The sequence below is a fragment of the Rhinolophus hipposideros genome (genome assembly GCF_964194185.1).
Source record: "Rhinolophus hipposideros genome assembly, chromosome: 1".
NCBI lineage: Eukaryota > Metazoa > Chordata > Mammalia > Chiroptera > Rhinolophidae > Rhinolophus > Rhinolophus hipposideros.
The window spans coordinates 10,019,219-10,038,554 of record NC_138047.1 but is presented as its reverse complement, the minus strand read 5'-3'; the positions used below and the strand labels follow the sequence as shown (position 1 = coordinate 10,038,554).

At 46.5% G+C, this 19,336-nt stretch overlaps 2 protein-coding genes across 5 annotated transcripts in view; one reads left to right on the top strand and one right to left on the bottom strand.

The window, feature by feature from the left end:
* Positions 1-7,027: 7,027 nt before the first annotated feature.
* On the bottom strand, positions 7,028-18,115 carry ANKRD16 (ankyrin repeat domain 16; the record flags this gene model as incomplete). 2 transcript variants are annotated; one of them, XM_081048168.1, is made up of 7 exons in its annotated part: positions 7,028-7,868; positions 8,893-8,971; positions 10,047-10,208; positions 10,906-11,014; positions 13,873-13,915; positions 15,617-15,837; positions 17,789-18,115. In XM_081048168.1, 7 exons carry the CDS (start codon positions 18,106-18,108, stop codon positions 7,711-7,713), a joined length of 1,092 nt encoding a protein of 363 aa, XP_080904294.1. In that variant the 3' UTR covers positions 7,028-7,710. The 2 variants fall into 2 exon arrangements, with proteins under 2 accessions (XP_080904294.1, XP_080904295.1); XM_081048169.1 differs by lacking the exon at positions 8,893-8,971 and having other exon boundaries at positions 17,789-18,108.
* Positions 18,116-18,202: 87 nt separating this feature from the next.
* FBH1 (F-box DNA helicase 1) overlaps positions 18,203-19,336 on the top strand; it is a 39,849-nt gene continuing 38,715 nt past the window's right edge. The window contains exon 1 of one of the 3 annotated variants that reach the window (XM_081048125.1): positions 18,203-18,247. Coding sequence is in view for 1 of the 3 variants with exons in the window: in XM_081048124.1 (XP_080904250.1) it covers position 19,016 (1 nt within the window). In the remaining 2 variants the exon portion in view is untranslated. Of the gene's footprint in view, positions 18,248-18,874; positions 19,017-19,336 lie in introns of those variants that run through there. The other 2 variants (XM_081048123.1, XM_081048124.1) reach the window with 2 other exon arrangements.

Below are 19,336 nucleotides of genomic sequence, written 5' to 3'. Positions count from 1 at the left end.
GGTGGCTGATGAGCCAGGGAGGCACAGGATCTAATCTAGTATCCGCTTTCTCAGGCTGCTACTTGAGAATTACACGAAGGGGAGGACATTAGAGTAATTCAGGCAGGAGTGGTAGTCTAGGTTTGAGAAGGGCTCATACAGTATTTCTGGTCCCATCTGCTGTTCTACAACTTTGCCGCCCCCACCCCCCCATGAAGAGGTGGTGTTTACTTCCTTCTTCTTAAACCTAAACCAGGGTGAGAGTTTTTGGGCGGCCTTGACAAATGGGACGTGGGGAGTGATGCTGCCTGACTCTCAGAGCTAGGTAAGAAGTTGACTGGCTTCTGCCTGCCTGCCCCTCACCTTTCCTCCCCTTTGGACGCTCACCCTAGGGACCCCACCTCCAGCCTGTGCAGAAGCGCACACCAGCCCCCATGGAGAGACCCCTGGGAGGAGCCCCTGTGAAGAACTCAGGCTCCAAACAAGAGCAGTATCGGCTGACTGCCAGACACGATGGAGTCCCTGGTCACTGGAGCAGACAGTCGCCCGTCCTGTGGTGTCGCAGTTCCCGACCGACAGAACCCATGAGCGGGATGCCTGGCTGTTTTACACCCTTAAATTCTGGGGTAGCTATTACGCAGCCACCGTACCTGGAACACGAGAAGAGCAGCCGGAACTTATATAGAGGCAGCAGACTTGCAGACAGCTGGATCCACGTGAGATGCAGAAAGGAAATCATACAACTAACAAGATGTCGTCCTGAAAGGGCCAGAAAACTCCGTTACGAAGGTCTACGGCATCTGTGATGCAATACATTTTAAAATGTCTTTCTTTACACTTTCAAGAACACCTGCATTTCATCTTGAGCGTGGCTTTGTTCATTTTGTTGAATAATTGGATCCCTGTTAAAATGTACGTAACTCAGGGGTTGTTAAATTTGAATTTTTTTCATTCATTAACATCTTGACACGGATAAAGATTGAACTAAGTTTTCTTTTTGATAAAGAAAATGGAGGCACGTGAGGGTAAGGGGGGGTGACACCGAGGAAGATGCCGGAAGGTGCCTGGAAGTACTTTGGGGGAATGTCCTACTCAGTCTCGCTGCTGTTAATGGTGATGGTTTCCATTCAGCTTGGACAAGAGTCTGCTGGTGCCACTGCTGTTAATGACGCCAATGGCTAACGTTCACGGTGTCCCCGTGTGGCAGGCATCACGCACGAGCCCAGAAGGAAGTGCCATCTCACCCCTTTTACAGGAACCTGAGAGCAGGGAGTTGAAGCAACTACCACAGGGTCACAGTGCTGACAAGCAGGAGCGAGGGGACCCACGCCCGCTGTCTCCACAGGTGGCCTCCTGTCCCTCACAACCTCATGTCTTAGTAAGTGGGCTGCTCTCTAGGGCTGTAAAATTGCTACAGGCATGTGGTAGAGAGACCCTAGGTGTCCCCCGACTTCACTTCTAATGTCGCGTGGTAAGCAGTAGCCAATGGGACACAAATGGAAATCATACACAGGCCTTTTTTATTTTTTACATTTTAAAATTTTCATTGGGGAATATTGGGGAACAGTGTTCCTCCAGGATCCACCAGCTCCAAGTCAATTTCAGTCTATTGTGGAGGGCACAGCTCAGCCCCAAGTCCAGTCGCCGTTTTCAATCTTTAGTTGCAGGGGGCGCAGCCCATCATCCCATGCGGGAATTGAATCAACAACCTTGTGGTTGAGAGCTCGCGCTCTAACCAACTGAGCCATCCGGCCGCCCCCAGGCCTTCTTTAAAAAGGGGTGTGACATCTCCTTTATCCTTGCCCCCTTCACAGGGCTGGTGAGCCATCCTGGACCTCACAGAAGAGGGCCCCGAGCTCAGCATGGCAGAACCACCAGAAGGAGCCTGGCTCACTGACCTAACTCATCCCAGGTTGATTTTGCCCATGCTGTCACGTGGGACGGAAACAGATTTGCATTTATGCCACTGCTATTTTGGGTCTTAGCTCTAGGATCTGAATTTATATCCTAACAAATGTAGGCAACACAGGAGGTGTAAATAGACTGCTATGGAAGCTCTGAGAAGGAACAATTACATGTGAAAATATTTTTACTGCTCTCCTGTCCTACCCCCGTGAATGCCTGTGTGCGCATGTGTGGGAGGTGGGCATTTTGAGAGAACACAGCAACTACACTAATGGTGCAGATAACCATTTCCCTTCACTTTGAGGGTGTATGTTTTTCCTCATTTGCAGACCCCTCTTACTGAGTGACTTCTGTTTCTGTCCAACATTAAGTGATTAAATTGAGTTAGCCACAGTGGGAAGGGTGTGAGAGACCCAGAGGCTGTTCCCAAGGGCAGGATCATCCGCAAGCTGGATTTTGTTCCTGGGTCTTTCATGTTCATCTGAATCTCAGTTGACTGGATTTTCAGCAAAAGGGGGAAAAATAAAGCCCATGCAGCCTACTGTAGCTGGCTCAGATGAAAGCTCTTGAACTCTGAGAGCTTCTTTAAAGTTATCACAGACTGTAATCAAAACAGAAGTACCCAACCCACCCACGTGTGCCTCCTGACCTCTAGCATTTAGATATTGGCCTTGTGTTTGTCCATATGTGTTCAAAAGAGACTTTTTATAAAAGGAGATACATAGGCGGTTAGTCCTGCAATGCTGTAGTCTGGTTTTCTTTTTACTTATAAATGTATACTAACAATTTTACAGTTACTATCTCAATTTTGTGCAGAGCTGATTAACTCAACATCAAAGAGACTTTTACAAATCAACAAGTCAAAAGATAATGCAAGAGATCGATTTCACAAATGGTCCTAACCAAGGGCCTGTACCCACTGTGCCCTGTCACACTGATGGGATGGGAGTGTCCGCACAAACAGCAGAGAGCAGAAAAGCACTTGTCTTTCTCTTTCCCCTGCCACTGTCATGAAAATAAGTCTGGACCAGCCTGAGGGAAGAGGGGACCATGCGAAGCACAGCCAACTCCTTCATAAACCGCCAGTTCGAAGGACCCACCAACTGACCGCAGATGCATGAAGGACCCCAGCCACCCTCTGAGCTCAGCTAGGACCAGCAACACCACCTGGCTGGTGTGCAGACTCTTAGAAATAATTATCAGTGGTTGTTTTAAGCTACTGAGTTTCAGGGTAGTTTGCTAATAGGTCATAGCTGACTAATACAGATAAAAATGGCCAACCACCAAATCGAAAGATCTTCAATCTGACTCATAACTGAAGAAATACAAACTAAAGCAACAAGATATTACACCTCATATAACACGCAGCTCTGGTGAGGGAGCAGGCGGTCAGCACTTTATCCGCGGTGGACTTTGGAGGCGTCCTGGCGACCACGTCTGGTGGGTGTGTGGTGCTGCAGTCCAATCCCACCCCCTTTTTATGGGGTTTGCTATATTGCAGAAGCAGTAAAGTAATAAACGCACTTGCCAGGCTTCCTCAGAGCGAGGTTTCCACACAGGAGCTGGATCCTGCTAGCTGGCTGAGTGTGCAGAGGACCTGCTCCTGCTGGCAAATACTGTGGGTCCACAGGACACTGATAGCCACGCCTGCCGCCTGTCCTCCACTCGGGAAGTCTCTGGTGCCATAAGAAGCTGCTGCACAGGAGTTCATTAGCATGGCTCCCTTCGCTTCTGTGCCTCCCCAGGGAGCATGGCAGGGCCTTTCGAGCCTGGGAAAGAGGAAGGAGTGATTAGCCCACAGGAGGCTGGCTGATGGGCCTGCACTCATGCTGATGTGTTCAGGCCAGACAAGGCACAGCGGCAAACCTGGGTGGCTGACAAGGCGATGGTTCCCCAGTGCCTTTCTCAGGAATGCCGAGGCCTGTCTGCACAGTACGGTGAATTGCCTTTCTCAGGGATGCTGTAAATGCTTCATGCTACACCTCCATCACCACGCCAAGCAAATCCTCCCATCACAGCTACAGTCAAAGGCCAGCCCCACTTCTACCTAATTTTTTCTCAATAAAAATCCCATCATTCTTTCAGATTGGCTCTTGACCCCCTCCACATCCTTGCTGGCTTGTGAAAGCCACTTTAAGAAATCAGAAGACCACCAAATATATACAACATTGTTATTCATTTCTGTAGAAAATGTAGCACATGTTCTACCAACTGCATACCCTCCAAATACTGATGTTCCATGGTACGGGGTGGGTCTCCCTGGAACGCTTATCTCCATCCTCTCTCCGTTTCCAAATGAGCCTCCTGCACCTGGAGCTCAGCCTCTCCCAACCGCCCGCCGGCCCTGCTCCATCAATGAGCCTTTGCTTTCACTGCTTTGCTCTCCTCCCATTGCTGGGGCCTCCTTCACGTCTGCAAACACTACGCTCACCGTCTCTGCAAAACTCTATCCCATCAAGCCACCTTCTTAGCTCTTTCTTCTTCTTCACCACTCGATACAGCCAGAGTGCAGGCCACATCTCCCACCCCTTGCTGAGCCCGAGCTGCCGCGACCAGATGACACAGCCTTTCTTCAGTCCTCACTCCCATCCTTGCTTTCAGAAGAATCTGACAAAGCCCCACAGATTATCGACGTCTGCCTTAACAAAGAAAACAACAACATACAATAAACACAGATAATAATATGATGGCGTACTAGAGTGCAGTTAAAAGTACACGAAATTTTGACAAGCAGTAGGATATGCTTGCAATACGAAGTTAGGAAAAAACTGCATATATAAGCATCACTTGGACTATACGCATTTAAAAAAACTAGGAGAAAATATGAGGGGAAACTTCTAAGTAGTAGAATTACAGGTTATTTTTGTTTTCTCCTCTAATTGTTCTATATTTTACAATGAGCCTTAAAAAAAATCTGGGCAGAAAAAAGGGGACATTGCTCAGGCCTGCCACCTGCTGGTGAATTCTAGTAACACCACAATGAAGTTGAATTTAGTGCCTGCCCCTCCCTTTCTCATCTGAGCTCCCTCCATAGACAGCTGTCGGTTTTTCTCAGGCTGAGTTTTGTAATCTCTTTTCGATTTTGCAATCATTTTCCTAGTTTTGTCTTGTAAATACTTTCTTGTGTAATTTATTTTGGTAATGTATGTCAGGTCCCACCTATCTTCAGATGTTTACATGTCTTACCAGGGTGTGCCCCTTCCCAGGTGTCAGCCCCATCAATGTCAGTCATTGTGGAACAGTCACTGTGGATGAGGACCAGCCAAAAGCCCCGTGAAGGAAAACTCAGGAAGAAAATGCCAGGAGCGTGTCCTCGCAGGTGACAAAAACGAGCTTCCAGAAGGCGGGAGTGATTGGTAAGGATCTGAAAGGATCAGTAACTTGAAGGCTCAAACTCTATTACCTGACTGGGCGATCAGGAAGTCTTTGGGAAGCTGACAGAAGTCCGCAGGGTGGCAGCAAGGAAGGGCACCGCAGCGGGCCGGCCAGGGCCTAGGAGTTCCGGGGACCGAGTGTACCCAAAGAAGTCTGGGTGAGAAAGGCTGCTTCAGATGGAGTAACCAGGAGGGCCTGCATCGTGCAAGAGCCAAGGGAGGAAATGAAACAACCTAGAGGAGACGCGTGGCACAGTTTGTAGCATACACAGCGGTACCTCGGTTTTCGAACATAATCCGTTCCGGAAGACCGATCGAGTTCTGAAAAGCTTGAAAACAGCCGACAGCTGGGCCTCAGGATCTTGTACTCAGTGGAAGCCACGTGCCATGTTCGACTTCCGAGGTGTGCTCGGAACCCGAAGCACTTACTTCCGGGATTACGGCGTTCATAAACCGAAATGTTTGTCAATGGAGACGTTCGAAAACAGGTACTACTGTACTAAGTGTTCGAGGAACACGAATCCTTACTGCATATAGCAGTCATTTCAAACCTTACTATGTGCCAGGCCCGTAGACATAGTAAATGAGAGACAAAGCCCTGCTCAAGGGCCTGACATTCCATTGGGGGACACAGGCAAGAAACAAGTAACTCGGAATGTATAGTATAGTCGATGGTGGTAAGTGTGAGGAGAAAAAAGAAACTAGAGAAAGAAGATATAAAATGCTGACACAGGAGATAAAATTGTAAATCAGGTGGCCTGACAGAGAGGGTGACTGTTTTTAAGAAGTGAGGAAAGCAGGGAATTAGAAGTAGGGAATACTAATGACTACCTCTTGTGGTTAGCCTCCTTTGTGCACTGTTATTAGTTAGACCATTATATTACCACTACTGCCTTTGCCGCAGTTGCCCTCATCATCAGCCATCTCGGGAACTCCTGGGAACAAACATGGAGCCTGACATTCCCTCGTCGCTGCGGACTGCCAAGCTCGTACAAGCTGGAAAGGCAGAGGCAAAGCTGCAGACTGAATGGGTCTTGCACGGAGTCTCTGAGAATAAAAAGCTGCTTCACGTGCACGCTGAGGGGACGAGGCGGCCAGACTCATCTCCAGCACCAGACTCACCTTCTGTCCCACCTGCACATGCGGCTGTGCATGTAACAGGGCCATCTTCAGACCCAAAGGGCAGCGACACAAGGCATTCCGCAGCCACAGGAAAATGGTAACTGCAGCTTGAATTAGTGCAGATGCACAGAGAATGTGACTCAGAGGTCACAAGACAGAATTATGTGTGTTTCTACCAGACGCTCACTTGGTTGTTACAGAGAGGACTCAGCCAGCACCTCTGGGAACGATGGAGAAGAACTGCAAGGTCTTGCTGTTCTAACCCGCCCAGCATGACGCTGAGAACAGCTGCGTGTGTGATCAGATTTACTGGATGACATTGAACAAAGGGAGCAGGTCTTCTTGTGATGGATGCACACGATCCTTTAATAGACAGATTTGGACTAATAACTATCTTTTGTAATTCAGAGAAAATAATCAAAAAAAAGAAAAAAGAAAAAGAATCCAAATGCCTGAGGACTCATCCTATCTTAAATCTGTTTCAATTGTTGCAAAGTTTTTTAAAGTTACAATATCAAGGGTTCATTCCTTTATGATCACAGGCTTCAGGGGCAGATGGCAGGGGACAGGAAATGTGACCTGCGGGCTTTAACAACAAACCCTGTTCCTCAACTGAAGTAACAGAAAAGTTTTGAAAATATCTCAGATACATTTTTTATGTGTATTTATTACGTGAAGAGAGCCAATACAGAACTTGTCTAATAAAAAAATAATAACTTCAGGATCAAAACATAGCTTAAAAGCAGTGCTTAGAATACAGAATTTACAATTAATTCCTTATAGTTGTCTGTTTAAATAAAACAGATTATAAGCACTTATTTCCTGGCTACAAAACCAAAAGCTAAACCCATGGCCAAGAAATGCCTATGAAAGAAAAAGCAAATAGGACGATTATGATTTATGGCTCGAGCTAATAGCAATTTCTTCTATTATTAAATGACCATTGCCTCACCACATAATATTTACTATAAAACATCTATCTCACATATCATACAAATATATACATACGTGTACATTACATTCACGCGCGCCACATGCTTCTCTAGGAGCCCAGGCACTGCCGCACAAAGGTCCTGGAAGTCCACTTGCAGGGGGCAAAGAGTGCAATGCGCAGGTTAAGGAGAGTCTAAGCATGTTCAGGAGCCCAGGTGCCCGTCCTCCCACCCGGAAGCCAGGATGTCATCTGGAAATCCTCAGCTGGAGTGGAGAGTGCGAGGTTGGGGGTGCGGCAGAGGACACGGGCTAGCCACCATCTCAGCGGACCCAGCGACGACTCAAGCAGCAGGAGGTAAGTCACCAGGCGTTTCACTGCCTTTGTTCAGAAACACCCTCACGTCCTCATGCTGCAGCTGAAGCACTGAAGGATGTCTGGGCTCCGTGTGAGCTGCTGAGCCAGGGTGCCCGTGACGTCCGGAGAGTCCCTTAGCCCAGAGCGCAGAAGAAACTCGACACAAGCCACGTGCTGACCCGCGCAGGCCAGGTGCAGGGCTGAGCAGAGACACAAATCACACGACCTTAGTGCATGACCCCCAAAGCAACACTGACATGGCAAATAGGCTGCTCCTAAGCAAAACACGGATTCTCCGATGACACGGACTTTATATTTCCTTAATCCAGCTACATGACTCTGCCTGTACTACATCAACACATTTTCCCTTTTCACCTGATTGGGCTGGAAATGGTTTAAAAATAACCAACTGGAGAGTATTTAGAAGACTTGTCTAAAGCAACAAAGCAAGTCAATCAGAAAAAAAAGAGCCTTTAATTGGTATAGAAAACATTTTCAAAGTTTTGTGTGTAAGTAAAAATTCTTACCAGGTGTAAGTAAAAATCTGTGTAAGTAAAAATCTCACCATGAATAAGAATATGACAAAAACAAAAACGGCCGACAAATCTTCCCACTCTGGTTAGAAGTTAGCACTGTGGGACCCTGGCTCTGCTCGTATCCTAGGAGAGTCTGTTTCCCTGGACTCAGCGGCTGTGACCTGCAGCCCTGGGGGGAGCACTTGGTCATCTGTGAGGCTCTGAAGCATCACGCAGCGTCCACCAAACACCTGGGGTGGCCACTGCCGCGCAGAGTGTCACTGCGGTTTGCTCTATAGTCCAAGTCTAAAGAATTATCTCTGGAAATGTTTTCTGAGCCCTAAATTTAGAAAATTGTAGTGATTACAGTTTCCGAATACACTTCAAAGCAAGATGTCCTATGAAGAATCTATGCCAATACCTGGACAGCTGGCAGCATCATGGGTGAAGATACAAAGTGCTTTAATGTCACATATATTGTTGTGGTTTAAAATAATAACAATAATAACAGAAGCAATAATCAGTAGTAATCATCATACTGCTATGGTAACAGCAATAATTCTACAGCTTTGTAAACAGAGGTGTTATTTTAAGGAAAAGTTGCTGAGCTACTAGAGGAATAACATTAACACCAATGTTTTTAAAAATCCACATATTGTTTACGTTCTTTTACTAATAATTTCCAGGCACATATACAAAGAGGTCGTACCTGATCGGTTTCTTTCATCTTTAGAGTTGAGGTCAGCACCCAAAGTTACTAGAGTCTGAACTGTGCTCACATGTCCTTCCTGAGGGTTGAAATAAACCCGTTATCACTGTGACAAGGACCTTTAAACACAAACTCTATTGCATGTTAGGTCCTTTTTCTAAAATACTCAACTGCTAAATCTGATTTTCACATTTAAAGGAAAACTTGTCAGATCATTCTCAAATTTCATATAAATCATTAAAGACAGGTTTTGGTGATGTTCAGTTATTAACAGATGATCAGTTTTGTAGGCCAAATTATGGACTAATACAGTTGGGTTTCCTTCAGTGTAAGGAGTATACATATTGTGATTTACACAGAACATACGATTCCAAATGCTCCCAAGCAAACATACTCTTTGCTAAAATCTTTAGATAAACTAGAAACGATGCCCTCTCCTGGATGGCGGTCTCATCACAGCTGGCCTTATCATTCATGAGGCAATTTATAGACTTTCTGTCCAGATAGCTAGTCCAGTATGTGCTGAGACTAAAATCAAGGCTGCAAATTCAGTCTTCCTATGGGTAGATCCACCAGCTTTATTCCTCTGTGGCCATACACCATAATCTTAGCCCACCCCCATCTATCTTTCCACTGTATCATAGGGAAATGCAAGTAGGAGTGTGTAGTTCATCAGAAAACATTCCTGTTGCTAGAAAAACAAAAAAAGGCAGTAGCCAATAACATTAAAGATAATACACAAAAGCCTCCTAGCATTTAAAATGGGAGGACGTAAGCAGCTACGTTTTTAGTGGAAACTTTTTGCATGTCTTAAATATGTTATACATTGGAGAGCCCAGTAAATGCAATTTCCTTGCCTCAGTTAAAGAAATTTTAACTTCTGAAATCTACTGTTACAGAAGGAGCTAGAAATTTAATACAATGCATTTTTAAGGCTTCAACACCATTCTTGAAGCCAAAAAGAGGGTGGGAGGAAACATAAAGCCTAGGCATTACATGGAGTAAAGGCTTCAGAACCATGAACATTTCAGGAGTGTGTCCTGGGCAATTTCTTTCTTCCACAGAGATGGAGCCAAAGAAGCAGGACTATGGAGATTGTCCTCAGTGGAGTAAGTCAAACCCACGGAGGCAGGGCCACCCTTCGGAGAACAAACCTTAGCTGCGTAATGAAGTGCCGTTAGGTGGGTGGAGGTTGTTCTCACATCTACATCGACGCCAAGTTCAGAGACCAAGAAGCGGACGGCTTCGCTCTGCCCAGTGACTGCGGCCTTGTGCACAGCCTGGGCCCCCAGGGAGTCCTCAGCAGAAACGCAAGCCTAGCCGATCGGGGAGAGACAGGAACAATAAGCAGCAGAGAAACCTGCGCCCAGGGACCTTCTGACATTTTGGCTAAATTCTGTTGTCTATGTACATTTTTTCTGGACAGATAATATATAACTTTTGCCAGGTTCTTTTTCTTTTTAAACTTTTATTTATGTAAGTGTGTTTTTCCAGGACCCATCAGCTCCAAGTCACGTAGTTGTTTCAATCTAGTTGTGGAGGGCGCAGCTCACAGTGGCCCCTGTGGGGTTGGAACTGGCAACCTTGTTCTTAAGAGCACCGCGCTCTAACCCACTGACATAACCAGCCGCCCACCAGATTCTTAAATGACTCCCTAAACAAACAAACAAAATGTTTAAGATTCAATGCTCTACACTAAGGTGACAAAAGTGCATTCAGTGGGGACAGTTTGCTGTTATTACTATAAAACAGCTACTGGTTATTGAATACTTACTTTGCTAACTGCTTCATGTACATTATATTAATCCTTAGAGTAAACCTCTGAAAAATTTAAATTTAGTGTCATTTTACAGATAGGAACACTGATGCTTAAAGAAGTTGAGGGGTTCCACGGGGGGACCGTGGCAGCACTGGAATTTTAACCCAGGATCTGAAAAACTATAATTTCTGTCTATTCTATGATCAAAAACTTGTAGGAAGAACCAAAGGAACGAACTCACACCATTGCTGTACCTTATGTTTTTCAAGGAGCAGCCTGGCTATGTTGATGTGTCCACACTGAATCGCATCCATAAAGGGTGTGAGGCCACACTTATCTCTGCAGTCTGGTTCATACTGACAGCTAGAACCCAAACCCAAAATAACAGAGTTGAGAAAAGCCACCGCTTCAAATCCAATGGACATTTGACTCTTGACCACCTGCAGTAGGTGACATGGTAACAAATGGTCTGTGAAAATCTGGAGAGCTCTCCCTCTTTCTCCCAGCTCAGTATCAGAATTTAGCTTTCCCCCAGGAAAGTTGTTCCTCCTCTAACCTTCATCAGACCATTTTATAGACCATCATCTCTCCAGCTTCTCATGCCAGAAGCCCTGAAGTCACCCCATAGCCTTCAAAACCGATCTATGACCAAAATCTGTCAATTCTGCATTCAAAGTATTTTTAAAAACTGTATCTTCCTTTCCATCTCTGCTTTCACACATTAAGACCAAGTCAATAGACAATAGTTTTTTAATATTTTCTTCTCACTTTTTAATTCTTCTTATTCACTTTTTAAATATCTTCTCAGCTTTTTAATATTTTCTTCCATTTTCTTGGAACTTGCCTTGCTAATAGTCTCACACCTACCAGAATAATCCTTTCACCATGTAGCTTGGATATGGTCGCTGTCGTTCAAAACCTTTAACTAAGTACTTCGCCAAAACAAAAGACAAAATCCAAAACCTCAACATGACCTGCAGTGGTCAGGATAATATGGCACCAACTTACGCCTCCAAGTTTCTCCCGCCGACATGCGTTGTGCTTACCGCAACCCACCTTCTTTCCGGTCCTGCTTCCACCCTGCCCCATCTTCTTCCGTGCCTACCTTCCTCACGGTCCTACCTGTCCCACCTTCTTCTCTGTTCCACCACTTTCCTGTCCTACTTTCCTCCCGGTTCTACTCGTCCTGCTTTCTTCTCAGTCCTACCTCCCACGTGTCCTACGTTCGTCAGGGCCCTACCTTCTTCCTGTTCTTCCTTCTCCATACTACATTTTCCGCTCCTACCTTCTTCTGCTCTTTCATTTACCCGGCTCTGGTGCTTTTGCATTTGCTGATCTTCTCTCCTTGGAACATTTCCTCCATTCTTCGCTTGCCAAACTACAACTTATCCTTCAAATCACAGCTTCAACGTGACCGCATTGAGGCCTGTCTTCTCTCCTGCACTAACAGTACCTTTGCTTCCACATACCACTGTGTCCTTTTTCTCTGTAGTTTACAGGTTTTCCCGCCATCTGAAAGTAGAGCATTCCTATGAAAACTTTTGAAAGCCAAATTGGTGTAAAGTGAAGAGTATCTCCAGTTTTCTGAAAGTTCGTGTTACATATGCTACTTAACCTTTATGAATGACCTACATTAGTACAGTAACAGCTTTTTTTGTAAAATCAAAAATCCTCCTTGGAGTTTTTTGGTTAGTGAAAACAGGTACTAATGCAGATCTTGCGTATAAGTGCAATAATGCAAACTTTCAGAAAGTGAGGATACCTGTATTACAATTTATAATTTTATGATATTTATTTCTATGATTGTCTATACTAGACTCCCACACTAGCCTATACGCTGTTAGGGAAAGGACTGTTTTGCTTATCACCTACCACCTAACACCATAGAAGTTACTTTAAAAATGTTTATTCAACAAATGAATATTTATAAATTTGCAGACAACCAAGTAAGTTTCAATTTGCAGTAGCAAGCCCTACACATAAACAAGGTGTTCAGGGCACATTAAGCCCTCCGCTCTTATCAATTGTCTCCTCAGGTAATCTCTTTTACACTTACGGATTCAATCACTACCTCTATGCTGATGAGGCCCACATTTGTACGTCTCCTTTGGACTTCATATCTGTATCTGCCCCCTTTATGTCTTTACTTGGATGTCTTACAGGTACATGCAACTCCAGGTGTCCAAAAGTGAAACTGTCATCTTCTCCCACAAAACTTGCTCCTCTTCCGCTGTTTGCTACCTCAGTAGATGACACCAGCACCATCACCTGTTACTTAAGCGAGAGCATCCTTCTCCCTCATAAGCTTTATTGAATTCCTCATCTAGATCTGTTGATTCCACTTAAGTATCTCCAAGTCTTTTTTTTCATATCTACAGTCAGCTTCTTAGTCCAGCTACCATGATTTCTCTGCTGTTTAACTACAATAGCCTCTCAATAGCTTCCACAGCACTTACTCTTGTTCCCCCTCCAAACCATTCTCTATTTTACAACCAGAGGATCTTTGAAAAATGCACATTCCCCATGCCCCTCTTAAAACCCTTCAATGGCATCTTATATGCTTAGCATAAAATCTGAAATCCTTCCCATGGTCTACAATGTCCCTCCCACCTGATGGAAACCTGGCCTCCCTCTCCCTCCTCGCCTCGCACGATTCTCCCCCTCACTCCAGGCTTCTGCACATATTAGCTTCTTTTGGTTTCTTAATGCACGATGCTTTCTCCGGGTTCTGGGCATTCACAGGCACTGTCACCTCTGCTGGAATGCCCCGTGCCTCCACTCTCAGCCTCCTTCAGGTATAGCTTAGATATCACTGGGGCTGAGATGCCTTACTTCTTGGCCAACTTGGGTCTTCCTGTCATATGGCCCTGTAGGGATCCTGCAGTTCCTTGTAACACACACCAGACTCACACAATTCCATGAGGGGGAAATTACATTGTCTTGTTTCTGTTGTAGCCCCTGCATCTGGTATAGGTCATATTACGCATTGAATGAATAGATGAATATTTGTTAAATTAATAGACAAATGAATGATTTCCTCTCCTGTTGGTTAGTTATTTTTGTTTTATGTGCTTTGAGTTATCTGCTTCTGTCCTTTTTTCGTTTCTCTTTTGATACCTTAGCTTCTCTCTGAACAATTTGTCTGAGCTCCTTATGTAGCATCGACATTAACTCCGTCATAATTAGCAAATATTTTCCTCAATTTGCTGTTTTGTTCTTACCTCTGAAGAAGCACCTTTACTGCATCTAAACAGCCATGCATTGCTGGGAGAAGAGAGTTGAGAATTAGAGCTTTTTAATGTGCATATAAAATGCTTCTTTCCTCCTGATACCTATCTCTGCCCCATCTTTTTAGCTATGACTTATAGGAAGAAGTAATTCAATTAGGTACACTAATAAAAATTTAGCTGGAAAGTGGTAAAGTAGGATGGTTTTACTGAACAGGTACATAGCCAACACTGATTGTCTCGTCACTATGAGCACTTTTATGGCAAATGTTTAATCCTGAATTTATCTCCTGACTTTTATGCTGCAAATCCCTAGGGCCAGTCTGCTTTTGCCCAAGAAATGTAAAATATTTTAATAGTAATCCATGACAAAATAACCAGGAATTCAATTCTACTAAAAATAACTATAGTCGATAATAAAGATTTTGACTATCTGTTCCCCACTATTTTGTGTAAATGGCTGGGTGCTATTTCTTCAGAAGAGAAGGGGAGCTAATCAAACTTCGTGAGCAGAGAAATATTTTCTACTTACCTGCAAAGTTTTAAAAAGGATTCATTGGTCTCTAACTGCCCACTGTGGCTACAATAATTGTATGCATATTTCCTAAACTATATCATGTCACAGGTATTGATTTTTAGAGAACTAAAAGCCCTGTATTCTAATTCAATGTACTATCTAGAAGGCTAAAGATTATTTTCTAAATGTCTTTATCTGGACTGTTGAGCTCCTTAATATCCATTTCATCTTATGCCATAGCACTTTTGCTTTTTACTAATTTAAAATAATCTATGAACAAATAATTCAGAGTTAAGCATAATTACTCCGAACAATGACAATTGTACCCCATGTTTACATTTGACATTATCGCTAGATAAGTAAAATATACTCAGGCCCAGGTATTTGTGTGTGTGTGTATGTATATATATACACATATACATATATACACATATATACACACACACACACACACACACGAAATGGCTTACCCCAAATCATTAATGTAGGAGAAGAGGAAGATCAGAGTCACCTCCTTTGATGTTAATATAGTTCACTCCCATAATTGTGGACACAAGTCCACTATACATATATATATACAGACACACACACACACACACACACACACACTATATATATATATATACACACACACACAGTATATATATATGCACATATATACATATACACATGTATATGTGAATATATATATATATATACACACACACTCACACACACACATATATAAAACATCTCTTTTCCTCTTTCCTTTAATAATGATAACGTGAAAATGATCATGAAAATAGCAGCAGCCAGTTCTGTGCTCAGGATGTGTCGAGCACTGTGCTAAGGAATTTATACACATCTGGCTTCTTACACTCTGTAACAACCTTGTGATATGGACATCATTGCTGTCATTATCTTGCTGATAAGGAAACTTGCTCTAGAGACTAAGGTCTTTGCCCAAGGTCAAAGACAGTGAGAAACAGAACCGGCTTACCATCTAACTAGCTAGGGAGGGTAAGACAGATATGCATAAAAAGTGAACTAATACAAGAAAGAATACATGTTAAGTGCCAACTGACATTAGCTTAAACTAAGTGTATGCCCAAATACCCCAGAGCTGCTCCTATTCCCTGCCCTCCATGCCCTGTGGGTAACTCAGGGCTGGAGCAGCTCTTCAGGGCTGGGGCAGCAGGCCGCACACGCACGCCTGCCTCGCTGCACAGCTTTGGGCCATACCTGCCGTGTGCAGAGGCGTTCTGCCAATTTTGCTCTCTGTCTTCCAGGCAGCTGGGCAAATGGTGAGCAAATACTGGAGAATGGAAGGGTCACCTTCTCGGCTGGCAATGTGGAAGCTATTCCAGCCATCTTTGTTCTTCAGAAGCGGATTGGCACCATGTTCCACAAGGACCTGGATCACCTCGAGATTCTTCCTCGTGCAAGCCATCATCAGAGGAGTCCTAAGGTGAAACAGGACAAGCTGTCAGATGAAAGGGCATTGGAACTGTGCAACTGGGTCTTCAGAAAAGTGCACATCCTCAGCAGAGATGGAAATCCTAGAAGACTCAGCAGTCTAGGAAGCAGGAAAACAGCTTTGACTGGCATCTTCTCTGCCTGCTGTGAGGACCCTAGGTGAAATAACAAGGGGAAAATGATTGCACTGTAGGCATACTTATCGAAGGTGGGTAATGAGGAAGCAAAATTGCTTCTGAGCTAGTTTATAGTATGGTACTGAATTGGGACAAAGCTAATCCAAACCATAAACAGTTTTCTTGAAGAATATTTGCATGAGAGGTATTCTGGACTTATCCCATTCACTTCAGTCAGAAACCACTTCTGAATTAAATTGTGCTGAAAAGGAGTTTAAAAGGAGTATTTGACACGGTGCCTGGCCATAAGAAGCACACGTTAGTGAAGCAAATGAAACAGTGTGATTAGTTTCTCAACTGACTTGTGTCTACAACTATGGGAGTGAACTATATTAAAATCAAGGGAGGTGACTGATTTTCCTCTTCTCCTACATTAATGATTTGGAATAAGCCATTTCGCTTCCATGAGCTTCTGATTTCTCATCTGCAAAATGAGGGAGCTCCAACTCCTGAAAAGCAGGGGTAGGTCTTGTTTTCCTATTTCCTAGGGTTAGAACCCATGTCTGGCACATAGTGGGAGCTCACTGTACTTGAATGACCTCTAAGGTCTCATCGAGGACCTATCTTCTAAGATTGCTATGATATTAATTACCAACACTTTTCTTTTTATAATGTAATAATGATAGTGAACGAGAAACTAAGAGGGACAAACCCAGATAAATGAAGGTTGGAATCTTCAAGAAGGGCTTCACAGGGGGAATGAATCTTGAGCAAGGCAGGATGATTGGAAAATCAGGAAAGATATTTCAGAAAGCCAAAAAGGTGAGAATAGGCAAAAATGTCTCACTGTGACAACATCTCCCAAATACATAATCAAATGAACCTTGTCCTTTGCTTTTTAGGAGCCTATTTCTTTATCCACAAAATTGCTGAGTATTGAGGTCTTTGACTCTTAGAACTGTCTTTATATCAATTTATCAGCAGTACAAGAAAATCAGTCTTGTGCTTAGTCACAGCCAAAGTGCAACCCTCAAAACACAACCAGTCCTCCTCCCCTCTTCAGTAGGCAAGATGCAGTTTAACTGCTGTATATAGCTGTCTGCTGGGTTTCTTATTTATATCACATCAGGAGTTATGTGCAGGAAGGAACTTCATTATGTTATGAATCTTAAGACGTTCAGAACCTCTAAGGAGCCTGACATAGTGAGCACTGAAAACAAGGTCGACCTCACAAAACGGAATTGGTGTGATGGTACTGATGAGTAACTTGACTGTGGAGGTGGTTATACAGGCTACACGTGATAAATTCTGACAGCGCGACACACACAGTGTATGTATAATCTGGAGAAATGTGAATAAGCATATTTTGCCTGTAGCAATGCCCATTTCTTAGTTTTGTTATTGTACTGTAACTGTGTAAGATGTTAACGTTGGTGGAGACCCGGGGAAGGGGACATGGGAGTTCCCTGAACACTTATTTGCAACTTACTATGAACCTATAACTATTTCCAAAACAAAACAAGCAATGCCATTGGTGAAGTAATCATTCAGCTTGATGTCCACAGAAGAACTTCGCTTTCTGGGGCTCATGTTACGTGCAGTGCAGACAATTCACTGTTTGAATGATTACACCGTTTGATGATATTCTTGTTCTGTGCTTTATAAAGGGAAGCAACCACCTGGACCGGTTAACCCCTGAGGATGGGAACAATGTGCCCTAAGGAGAAGGCTGAGTAGCTTCGCTGCAGGGGCAAAGTCCATGGGAACCTGTGATTGTGCGGGGCGGGGGGCGGCGTGTTTCTCTGGAACTCCCTCCACCTACCAGTCCGCCTTCTTCAGGCAGTCGACGGCGGCTCCACGGCCGAGCAGGTACAGCACGCAGTCCCGGTGGCCCATGGAGGCAGCTTCGTGCAGAGGCCGCTTGTAGTCCCGGTTGGCGGCCTCGATGTCCATGTCGCAGGCCTCGGCCAGATAGGCCAGGACGTCCCGACGCCCGTGACGGGCGGCGCAGTGCAGGAGCGTGTCCCCGGCCGGCCCCCGGCCGCCGGCGCGCCCGGCCCGCTGCAGCTCCTCCCGCAGGGCGCACAGCCGGCCTTCTTGCACCAGCCTGCAGAGCCGCCGCGGGTCCCCCGGCGCCACCATGGCCACCGGCGCCGGGCGGGGCCTCGGAGCCCCCAACACTGCTCTGCTCGGGGGTCAGCAGCGTACTGGAGCCCGCCGCGGGACGGCCCGGCGCCGGGCCTGGCGCGGGGACAGGCCGCGCTTCCCTACGCGGCGCGGGGTAAGTCCCCCCACGAACAACTCGCCTCGCGGGTCGGGGCGAACGCGCGCTCCGGGTGTGGGTGGAGCAGTGCTCGCGGGCGTGGGGCTCGTTTCATGTGGCGGCGAACCATTAGGTAGTGAGCGAGCTGCCGCCGGGGCCCACGCCCACTCCGCGCCGCAGCAGGACCCGCCCCGGCTCTGACTGCGGCCGGAGGAGGCCGGCGCGAGACCGGCTCAGGCGAGCTGCCCCTTCACCGGAGTCGTCGCGCCCGCGTGGACACCGGTGAAGCAGCCCGCCGGGAGCCGCTGCCCGTGTCTTCACCAGGGGGCCGCGGCCCTCCTGGATGGGTGAGGCCCCGCGCGTCCCGACCCACCGCACCTCCCTGACCCAAGTGCAACCGGCTCCCGCCCCGCCGTGTCCGCTCCTCGGGTCCCCGGGAGCTCGAAGGAACTCTGGGAAAGTTTCCACTCGCCTCCTCACCCCGGCGGAAGCACGGGCGGGGCGGGGCCGCTAGCGGTGGCCGCGCCCCTTCCGGGCGCGGTTTGCGCTTGGCCGCAGGAGCTGTCCGTCAGCGCGCCCTTCCGCCTGCTTTTTCCGATTGGCCGCGGAGGAAGTCCATCAGCCCGGGCGGCGGGCTCTTCCCGGGGCTGCGGCGGGGCGGAGCTGTCAAAGGAAGTCCGAGGCCTGCTTCGGCTCGCGCTGCCCTGGGGACGCCGGGACTGGGAGGCCGGGCGACCCGGGCCCGGGGGCGACGGCGGTGGCTGGAGCCCCGGTCTGGAGGGCCATAGTGCGTGAGCCCGCTGACGTGGCAGGGAGCGCGAGTGGGGCCCTGCGCTGTGGACACTTAACCTTTTGGGGTCCGGCCTCTCGGGGCGGGGAGAGGATCCGCGGGGGACGTGGGGACCCGGGGCCGGGGCTGTGGGCGGCGGGCGAGCTGCAGGGGAGCGGCGGGGCGTGCCAGCCGGAGGCTAAGGGGCGCCCCCACACTGCGTTCTGGCGCCCGGGAAGTGGGAGCTCGTCGTTTCTTGGTGGTTGTAGGGATCACGGGGGACGTGGTCTCGGCTGCCAGGAAGCCAGCATTTCCTTTACTCCTCTGGGGTTTTGACC